Genomic DNA, 11,274 nt, shown 5'->3' with positions numbered 1-11,274 from the left:
TCAATGTCAAAGCAACATGTGTCTTGACCATGTAAGGAAAGAGCCAACCCCCAAGACAACAGGTTGACGTAATGGTTTGCAAACCCTATAATTCTGACTGCTTACCGAATTCTCATTGGAAGTGATTCTGATCTGACCTAGCCTTCCCGCAGGGCGGCCGACCTGTTTATGATGCTTGCTGGTTGTAATAAAGTTCTCTTTGTTCAACTGGTTTGCCTCATCTGATTCTGCTTCATCATCAGAGCATCATCATCTTCTAGTTTGGGAAGACGGAAGGCCTAAATACTGCACACATCATTTCCACATGTCATTTTAAAACAGAACAATGATTACATTTTAATGATCTCCTGACACTAAAAAGTAAATAAATCTTTATTTATTTTACAACAACAGATATAAATACTGTCCTGTTTACTAATGAGTTTATTCCACTGCAATATAAACAAGTTTACAAAAACCTACCTGGATTGGAACAAAGTCATTACTGTAACGGTGACTTTTTCTTTCATAATATTGTAAATATTTTCTTAAAAAAAAAAAAATAAGTGGGCACAGCACAGATCCACTTGAGGTCAGAGAACAGAGCGATACTTACAAGCGAACATGAACCACACGGCACATACATTCTCTGGATAAATAAATATTCTAACACGAACAGCCAGCCTCACATGGTCACCACGGCAACACACTATCTCCTCACAGAACGGGGACCTGCACAATACCATCAGACACAGAAGCAAATGTGAATACCTTAATGGAATACTACAGTTTATAGTACATTCACCAAGATAAGAATAAACTGGTGTTTGTAATATTTTGTTTGCCCCTCACATGCAGCTGAATAAGGTGACCAAAATCTTAGAAACACCTTTCAAAACGATGTCGTGCAAATCTACATGACAGCGAACTACAATAACACATTGTTAATACCTTCTGACAGAGTCAATTAAAAGAGAATATACAGTTCTTGTAATTTGTATTACTGGTGGTGTATTAAAGTGTGCAAGTATATAAACATTTATTTTATATTCTTCTATCAGTGATCTTATTAGACACGTTGTTAAGGGTAGATATTGTTTTAGCATTACAGCCTTTGCTGAACTACTGTTAATACCAAAATTTAAAAAAAAAGGACAGTGTGTTTGTTATTTATCTTTTAGTACCTACAACAGGACGAGTACTGTGGTAATAGTTTACGGCCATTAGCCTGGAGTTTTGCAAACTAACAGTTCTCTAGGACTTTGTTTGAATATATTAAATATATTATATATTAGAATAAGAATATATGCTGGCCATGCAAAATAATACTTGTTCGTTCAGCTTACTTGAGGCAGGTGGCAAAGGCTCTACGGGCATTGCGGTGCAGAAAGTGGATGGGAAAGCCTTTAAAAGTATGCCCGTCCGGCACCGCTCGCCTTACTGCGTCTTGGAATTCTTCATTTCCACACGAGAGCCCATTGCAGCGCTCCATCTCATAGGCTGATAAGGCTGAGGACAACAGGTAGCACAGGTTGTCGTCCCAGACTGTTGTAAAGCTCAAGTCCTGGAAGACAAAAATGATGCAATACCAAATTAGACACATCGACAGTTCAACTGTGATTGAAAAATTTGAGGGTAGAATTCAACTTTATGATATAAACATACTATAAGTCATATTTCCTAGCATTGGAAGGGGAGTTTTAAAATAAATACATACAGTATGCAGTTTATAAACTCCCGAATATCAAGTGCACTGTAGTGTCCACTGCAACACAATGCTGTACCTTCCTGTGCTCGGAGATCAAGTGCCTCATCTCCAGCTCCAGCTGATTGCTGGCGGTAGAAGCAACAAGAGATGAGGACCTGAGTGGAGGCAGAGGTGGCAGGGAGCTGATGGCGCCAGAATCACAGACAGACTTCAGAGCCTCTTCACTCATTGCTTTCCACCGCGATAGGTTCTAAAGAGGAAAATATAAGGTGTTTGAATCCAAGAATACTCAAATAGCAAAAGTACTATGTAAGTGTGGCATCTGAAGGGCTTGAAACTTTAGTGAAGTGTAGTTTGTTGGGACAGAAGATTCTTACAAGGGAAGAGGATGTCCCATATTTTGAACGTATTCCTGAAATCATTTAGATTCACGTGCCTACCTGGAGGTCAAAGACGCAGAGCTCCACAGAGTCAGAGGGCTGACAGTTTGCCAGAAAGCTTTGGTGGTTGAAGACACAGCCCACAGTACGATATGGGTACGAAGGTTTAGGTTGGGAGGCCAGGGGTGGGGCGTCTGGGTCTGTGGTCTGATGAAGGTATCTGCCCATACAATTGGAGTGACGCACATGCTCATTTAGGAGTATGGACATACTAACAGACTGCACAGCTTAAAACGTCACCAATAATCAGTGCTTGATTATGGGTTGGATTTGTTGAAATACACAAACATGCCTGGAGGAGCATGTATGGATCGAGATAAACGTGCAGATTTATTGGCCTTTTCCAAGGGCTACCCTCTGAATTTAGTGCTGCAAACACACTGTATTCTAACAAGGAATCGATGTTTGTTTAAAAACAAAAGCACCGCTATGCAATCTCCACGCACATGCACTTCTTAGTGCACCATCACTGCGCAACACTGTCAAAAGAAGCAGGAATTTAAAGCAGCGTTATGAGTTAGCAAGTATACGAACAAAAACAAACAAACAAACCTGCGTGCAGTCAGGCTCTCCCAGAAAGTTATACTCCCATCAGTACCTCGGGTGAGAACCCAAGTGTGTGGTGTCCCCTTTGCTTTGGTGCCCACACACACGTATGCGTCAAGGCCAAAACCCAGCAGGAGGCTGCACAACAGGGTCGAGTGGTCCTCACAGTCCCCCTGTGGACAAAAGAGAGAATAGATTAAAATGCGGTAATAACTAATACTAGGTTAGTATAGTGAGTAATCTTGTAATCATTATAGACTACTTTTTGTGGAATATTGCGCATATCGTACTTTCAAACATGCAATAGTAATTCATCGTTGAACTGTAATTTAGGCTGAAATATCTAAGGAACGGACTATGACATTATTTAATTCAGGAATTTGTTGTCCACTCTTATATTTTTCTGACGCTAAAATGTCCACCAGCTCAATTTCAATGTGTTTATGATAATGACATAAAGCAGTTGTTTCTACACTGGTGCAAGTTATGCAGTAAAGAGATGCGACTTAATGTGGCTGCTTCAGTGTGCTGACCCAAGTTAAGGACAATCGAATGATAGATGTTTCCCAGTGGTGCTAATATAGATGACAGCATGTCGGTGACAATGAAGCAAAATTAATTTTCCTTAGAATGAAACTCATAAATCATGGCTGACAAGCACCACTTTGCAAGGGCTGTGCTGTCTGTCTTGCTAGACGCTAACGGAGGAACAGCAGGGAACATTTATCTTGTGGTGGTCTGTGAATCTGGCCACAACAAACGGCATTTGTTACATAATTCCACAAACTGTTCTCAGAAATGATATCATCTGCTGTGACGGACAAAATATAAATGCAAATAAAGAAAACATAACTTGTTATACAGTGGATCCCCGCACATTCGCAATTTGGCATTCACGGACAAATTTGCAGAATTTTACTTATTTATTCTTCGAAAATTGCCAGTTTTTCTCGCACAAAACACATCACCCTAAGTCGGTAATGATTTATAATTATGTGATAATACAGGTAAAAGCTACAGCATATATGTAATACTAGTTTAAAAAAAAAAAGCCCACAATTAAGCCTTTATTTAGCCCACAAAAGCCTTTTTTCATTAAGTGTTAAGATGTGTTCAGCGGTACTTGAACATACAATAGTTGTTTATCCAGCTTAAATGATCATTCATTGATGGCGAGTACCCATACATTCTACACTTTAAAATGTGCTTAATAAGTGTGTGAGGCATATTGAAGAGAGACGGGAGGGTGTTCTGGAGCTGAATCTGGAAAAGTCACTCCTATTTCAAATGTTGAAACGGTCAGGGGAGCGAACAGTGTGTCAAAAATTGGCATTTTTATGGGCGTCTTAATTACTCACGGATTTTTGCCATTCGCTGGTGGTGACCCCACAAAACGCGGGCATCTACTGTCGTCATTTTTATCCTGTGCATAAATTTTACGTTCGTTTTACCAGTCACTGCTCAATATAACTTTGTTAACATGCTCGCACAAAGCGATCTGTCATGTGCTGAAGCGCGCTTTGACACCTTAAGTCTAGATTGTTTGACTGCTACGAGTGCTAACTGCAGTGCTGTTTTTGCCATGTGGTTATGTTCAACCAACTAAACAGACGTGTTCTGAACAATTACTATGAGTATCTCACACCATGAACATACAGCAGGTCTCCACTTAAAATAATTTGTTTCACAAAAACAATAGTACCATATTGAGCCGTCAATCAAAACTAAGTATCATTGTCTTTGTGAATGAATATTTGTTTATAAGGCTGGATTTCATCAGACTGTGTAAAACAAATGCTGTGCCTTAGATTTGTCACTCATTTCACTACGACTAATTTCGATCGACACAGTAAATATCAACGACGTATATTACCTTCCCTCTACACAGGAATGCCAATAAGGTGCACCACTGCTCATGCTTGCCTCCTCCTCCCACTACTGGGGCCTTTTCATGTGCCAGGAGGCTGACGAAGCGGGCTGCCTGCCGAGGGCTCTCCAGCAGTCGGCCGGCACGGAGGACACGAACGTAAGAACACACCGGTCTGTTGATGCCATTCTCATCCTGCAGATTTGACAGAAACATATAAGATAAGTGATACTGTAAATGATTCCCCCCATGGGTGTTACCAAAATACCCTTTTTTCCCCTCAAAGTGCAAACATGACCAAACCTGTGCAAATATTTTGACCATTTTGGACTCGTTTGATGACCGGATTTCAAGAAACTCCCTCCACCACTGTTTGGCATAAACCAGAAATGCCCTTTCCTTCTCTGCTGTCCTCTGCCTTTCTAGTGATTGCTGAATAACAAAGAGAAAATGCAATGTGCTTAGGCAAGCTCACAACAATTCTTTAATCAGCAGTATTATTCAATAATAATAATATATATCAATATATTATTATTATTCAGGAATAATAATAATGAACCAGAAATGAAACAACTTTATAAGAAAAAGAAAGTATTTAAAGCAATGTTGACGTCCTTACCTGTGTGCTAATGATGTCAGGACTCAGTGTCACAGTGAGAGGAGGATACAGCTCTAGATTGACCGTTAAAACACCAGCCGGCAACTTGCACTCACTTCCTGATGACACAACAAAAACGTTCTGAGATGACTTCATTTTAAACTACTTTAATATTGTTGTTGTTAACATTGCATTTTGCAGTGGTGCAGGACTACACAGCATCACACAGACGGCTGTTTCTGATATTTTGCACCCCTCAAACGAGTTAACTAAGGCTGGGGAATGAAAACTGGCCTCCAGTGTTTTCAGTTCTTAGAGTCGTTTGTCAATTTCCCAAACGATTCCCTTAGCTATTCCAGCAGGTGCGAATGACAATAGTTCGTCAAAGACAGGAAGTACTACCAATATGCAGAAACATTTTCACACACAGCATGCGATAACTTTGAACGAGAGTTGGGTTTTTATCCGTGTGTGCAGGGTGTTGGAGACACCATGACGCCAGAAAAAGGCGGATCATGTTAAAAACTGTACTTAGAAGGTCGTAAACAGGTTTTCTATGCCCTGGCTATGAAAATATTCCACTTATAAATTAGAAATCATACTTTATATATGAAATTCACTTATCACTGTCAGGTCTGGAACCAATTACAGTCTTTCCTCTGCACTTTGCAGTTCAAATTTTGTGGCTTCAGTCTCACGTTTAAAAAAAAAATACAGGAATTAATAACTTGTGCTGTTGAGTGGTTGAATAGGGCCTATTATAAGTCAAAAATATGCATACTTAAGCAAAGTTTACATATTTTTTGCCTAACTTAAGCATTTTCACGCATAAAAATGGCTAAATGAACTAAAACATGTATGAGACATTCAGAAGACGCATTCAAAGACGCTGAGGAAGATATGTAGTATTCTACACTGGCCACTAGGTGTCAGTAATGTTACTGTAATGTAAACGCCAGACTTTATCGCCGGAACAACAGGCTTTTATTGCAGGCACAATAATCCCTCATAAAAACACGGGCTACTGTAGCTGCAGTAACTCACGCCAAGCTAAAACGCAACTCAGAACGACATCACTTCCTGTCCGCCCGCCACTCAGCTCCCCGAGGGAACACATTTATAGCAACACACGCGTGTATGACACTTATTTATTAATTAAATGGCTTATTTTGTCGACTGTATTGGGTAATACCAGTGTAAAGGTGACTATAGGGGTGTTAGTTCATGTCAAGAGCGCTCTAATCATGTTAAACACCGTATTTAGAAGGTTTTCTATGCTCCAACTACGAAAATATCCCATTTATAAGTTAGGAAACCTTCTCTGGAACCAGTTAACCGTGATAAACGAGGGATGACTGTACATACAATAAGAAGACAAAATGAACCAATGTGAGAAATGCTTCTCTGCTTGCCGACTACTGTCGCACGGTAACTGGGCAGTGTAAATTTAAATTTTCCATGTTATCTACAGAGCACACAAAAATAATTCTCACCCACTCCCATCAGTTCTACAGCCAAGGTGGTCTTCCCACTGGGTGAGCTGAGGACTGTCCTCCAGTCCAGGAAGTATGAAGAGACCAGTGTGGTCTCGCTGGATGTGTCCGTCTTGATCAGCACCAAGTGAATTGGGTCGCAAATGGACAGCATTGTGGTTGCATCTGCCATCTTACTGCTTTCTCCTGCACAACCCAAAGTCATTTTAGAGCATTTTTATGCACTCACTGTACGACTTCAAGTGATTTCTATAACAAATCATGTGACATAACCGTGCACATGTCCATGTACCTGTGCCATCTGTGTGGATATGGAAGAGGAAGCTCTCTTGCAGGTCAGGTTCACAAGCACAGGGCACTGGTTTAGAGTGAAACCTTTGATTTTTGAAGTGCAGGAATAACGTGAACGTGGAGCACACCTGACCAGGTAAAAGCTCTGGCTCCTGGAGGTGCTCCAAGAAGGCTTTACCACCAAGCACTTGCAGATACAAGTAACGTCTGGACAGGTCAATATTGGCTGCAAGAACAGGAAACAGTTACAGTACATAAAAAAGGTTACAAGCAGCTTTTTATTGATTTGTTTGCAAAAGTTCTTACTTTTTGTCAGCTGGATGTTGTTTTTGTCAGTTTTTGGAGGAGATCCTGCTTCTCCGTGTGTGTGTTGCACCTATGAATGAACATGAAAAAACAAAAAGGTAAGATCACAGCATTGTCCAACAATCAGAAGTGAATAAAATGACCAGATTCATTATCAAAATAACACAGTAAGAGTGACTGTTAAGTGCAGGCAACCTGAGAGGAGCGTATGTCCTTCATCACGTCATCAATGATGCCTCTGCGCTGCAGTGCGTGGAGGAAGTCTGCCTCGGACAGGACTCGATGTGCTGGACCTTGATCCTCCCTCATGGTCTCAGACAGCACCTCTCGGATTTTTCCATGAATATCCATCTAACAGTAGATAGGAAAAAGATAACACTGCCAGTACACAAAAACGGCATCACTACTAATTGGGCTTTACTATCATCGCCTGCCGTTGAAGGTCCTCCGTAAGTGCACCTTTATTTGTAAAGGGAACGTACTGTACCTTGCCATTCAAAGTGATAGCTAGCTCTCAAGTGGGGATAAATGAGACAAGATGATCTGCATGAGCAACTGCAGGTTATTTTGCTCAACAGAGGAGGATCAAACCCACAACTACAAATCCATCTGTCGCTTCTAGTAAAGTACCTTCTACACTCTGCAATGGAGATTATTTGGAAAGTCAGAGCAACAAGTTTGCGTGAAAGGTATGCATGATGTTTAAGGCATTTGAACACAAGACATACTTACTGCAGCAGCTTGGGCAAAATAACTAGTTGCTTAAATTAAATATTAACAATAACAGTGCATTGCTCAATGGGAGGATCTTAACTATTACAGTTATAACAGTCAGATGTTACCTTGATCAGATGGTTGTGAATGATTTGCTTCAGCTCAGAGGCCTTCTCTGGACGAAGAGACATGACGGTAGCTGGGCTTGCCGAAGCTGTCAGCACGTTAATGGCAGCCCACTCTAAATTTAAAGGCTATATTTCCAATCGGAGCAAAGTGAAAGTGGGGTCTATCGAAACAACACAAACCCGAGGCAAACTTACTATTCAAACTGTCGGCAGCGGAAAAGCCAGCGGGAAAGTGTCTTTGAATATGCCTAACTTTGGCAGAACGTTAATGAAATGTTTTAACAACAAATCAGTTTAAAAATCAACAGAAAATCAGAGACAAAGTTAATAAATAGTCTCTTGGTTGAAAAAAAGTTGTATAATCATTTTTCTGTATGGAACTAGTGAGGTAATTTACGCAGGACTGTGAGTAGGGTACTCGTTTCGTCATGATCTGCGACGTAAGGTAATGAAAGACCCCTTTGGCGTCTATTACAGGGACTATAGAGTTAAATAGGATGTGCAAATCTACCGCAACTGAATGGAACACAGTGTAGTACGCTACGGCGAAGAAAGTCCCATTCCAGTCAGTTGATTAAAAGGAAATCTAGTTATTTTTTTCACATCCATAAGGAACAATAGACATTTGATTTAAAAGTGCTTATATTATATGGCTATCTAACTGAAGGTACTTACACATTGCAACATTTATTTCAGTAACGGCATTGATAATACATTTGATAGACTATAATCTAAATCATCATCATCACTGACTTGTCATGAATTCACCTAATCACACAGAGAAAAAAATTAGCTTGTGTGAGAGTACCACACAATTATTATTATTATTATTATTATTATTAGTAGTAGTAGTAGTAGTAGTAGTAGTAGTAGTAGTAGTAGTATTATTGTTATTATTACTGTGATTGGCTGGCGACCAGTCCAGGGTGTACCCCGCCTCTCGCCCAAAGGCAGGTGGAACAGGCTCCAGCATACCCGCGACCCTAATGAGGATAAGCGGCATAGCAAATGAATGGATGGATGCATTATTGTTATTATATATTATTACACCAACCAGTGTTATAAATCTACACCATTTTTATTACACACTCCTGTCTTTGTTTTTGGGGAACTTGAATAATGACGAATCTGGTGTTTTGGTCGGTCTACGAGAGCAATTAATGGCTGAGCGGTGTGCCGAGAACATGTTTACAATGTAACGTTTTTGGATCCTGCTCACCATCATGGCGGCCAAACCCGCGCAGGGCATAATACGGAAGTGGTTGCAGATTCGGACATCATGATTTAACTTAGAGTCCTTGGTCTAGTTTTCCTCACACTTCCTGGTTGTGTCACGTGTGCTCATGTTTACTCTGACGTCATTACAGAACGACATCTGCCGTCACAAAAGAAGAGCGAAAACATAACTAAAGGAGAACAAACAAAATGTGACATTATAGAAGCAAAGTTATTATTTATGTAAATGGAGGTTTTACAGGTAATTGTAATGGTTTTATTAATTTACATACAAGTTACACTATAATACTTCACACAGCACAAGTCACGTGTCCAAAAAGGAGTTGGAAGAAGCCAAGCTTATTTAATCCTACTCCTTTCACATCACTTGCAATACATTTGTTCACCTCCTGTACAGGAGAGAGAAGAGAGGTTCTCCGTCAGCAGAGTCAACTCCAGCTCGCCGCGAAACCTGTCTTTCTTGCCATCTAGTGGGTAACTGCGGTAACTACAACCACTGTAGGACCAGAGGCGCCGCCAGGAATTCGGAGCCCCATGAAAAAAAAAAATCACCTTGCCCCCCTTGCTTGCTATTGTTCAAAACTAGCATTGTAATATACACTGCTAGTGAGTTGTCCTAAAAATATCCTTCCTATATACATTAACTTTAAAATCTGCCAATAAGAAAATAAAGTTGAAATGGAATCATTATGTGGAAAAATAATTTGTGTTTGAATTTCTGTCATCAAAAAAATATTATTTCTTTTTTGTAATTCTAATTGATTTTTTTTTTTTTTGTAACATACTCCCTGCAATGATACTAAGTGACATGTCATTAAACACAGTGTTGCTCACCTTCTTCTGGTAAATGGAAGCGGGACAACTGATTTAATAATACATGCTAAACATTTACCTGAGCTCCTTAAATGTTGGTTAAAAAGGAGTGAGATGAAGGCTAACACAACATGCTAACATCTGCTAGCTTATTTAATTGTGGACATTAAGCTAACAGGTTAATTTCCTGGCTAGGCTACAAAAAAAGGCTCACATATTGACACCCTTTTCGTTTGCCTTTCTTCTATCACTCTTCTCTCGTTCCTTTTTTCACCCCCAGACATTATTTTAGCAGACACTGGCAGCATAGTTTCACTCTTCTCCAGGGGCGCGTTAAGGAGGGAAAACTTCGGACAATTCCAAAGGCCCCAGTAAGTAGGTGAATCATTTTGCTATCTGGTCGTGATTTGTTGTTGATATAGTGAGAAAATGATTCAAACAAGCTCTTGGACTGTATTTGGTAGTAAGAGTTAAATATCCACATTAACCCAAAGTAAACTTACATATAGACTGACCACCCCCGCGATAGCTACATGAAATGGTTTGGTCCACTACTACCTTCACTTTGCTTTAGTTGCAGCTGTTTGTTTACTTTTGGTCAATGTAGATATTTAACTGTTACTACCAAATACACGGGATTGTTTTCATCATTTTCTGACGATATTAAGAAGAAATCACAACCGGATAGCAAAATGATTTACCTATTTACTGGGGCCCTTGGAATTGTCCTAACCTTTCCCCCCCTTTATGGCGCCACTGGATAGGACAGACTTTATTTATCTTACATTCGGGAAATTCTACGATTGCAGTATCGACAGGACCCAAAGTAAACATAACTTAATTAAAAAATTGTGTCACGGAACAGTAAACAATACAATAAAAGTAGGAAAATAACAGCTAAAAACTCACTTCCTGCAAACAGAGCACACATATGGCAGAAAAAACACTGTATAATTGTGTTGTATGGCTGTGGGGAGGAATGGCCTGCAGCAGTGCCCCTTACGTCTGTTGCTGAAGGAGCTGCTCGGGGCCTCCTAAGTGTTGTGCATGGACGAAAAGGGTTTAGCATTATGGATGGCAGCTTAGCCAACATTCTTCTCAGTGGTGTCCAGTGGTCAGCGTAGGACAGGGCCAGCGCACCTAATGAGTTCATTA

At 40.2% G+C, this 11,274-nt stretch overlaps 1 protein-coding gene across 2 annotated transcripts; it reads right to left on the bottom strand.

Annotated features, from left to right (window-relative positions):
* Positions 1-411: 411 nt before the first annotated feature.
* Positions 412-8,347, bottom strand: cep76 (centrosomal protein 76). 2 transcript variants are annotated; one of them, XM_054781884.1, is made up of 14 exons: positions 8,071-8,347; positions 7,424-7,579; positions 7,229-7,298; positions 7,056-7,148; positions 6,924-6,989; positions 6,632-6,817; positions 5,160-5,257; positions 4,844-4,972; positions 4,547-4,735; positions 2,680-2,846; positions 2,128-2,287; positions 1,764-1,937; positions 1,326-1,543; positions 412-711 (listed from the first exon to the last, which is right to left on the bottom strand). In XM_054781884.1, the coding sequence occupies exons 1-14, from the start codon at positions 8,131-8,133 to the stop codon at positions 573-575; spliced, it is 1,908 nt and encodes a 635-aa protein (XP_054637859.1). In that variant the 5' UTR covers positions 8,134-8,347; the 3' UTR covers positions 412-572. The 2 variants fall into 2 exon arrangements, with proteins under 2 accessions (XP_054637859.1, XP_054637858.1); XM_054781883.1 differs by having other exon boundaries at positions 6,924-7,148; positions 8,071-8,345.
* Between the last annotated feature and the right edge of the window lie 2,927 nt (positions 8,348-11,274).

The sequence above is a fragment of the Dunckerocampus dactyliophorus genome, chromosome 7, assembly GCF_027744805.1.
Source record: "Dunckerocampus dactyliophorus isolate RoL2022-P2 chromosome 7, RoL_Ddac_1.1, whole genome shotgun sequence".
NCBI lineage: Eukaryota > Metazoa > Chordata > Actinopteri > Syngnathiformes > Syngnathidae > Dunckerocampus > Dunckerocampus dactyliophorus.
Note: the sequence above shows the minus strand (reverse complement) of the source record. Positions and strands in the feature narration are given on the sequence as shown.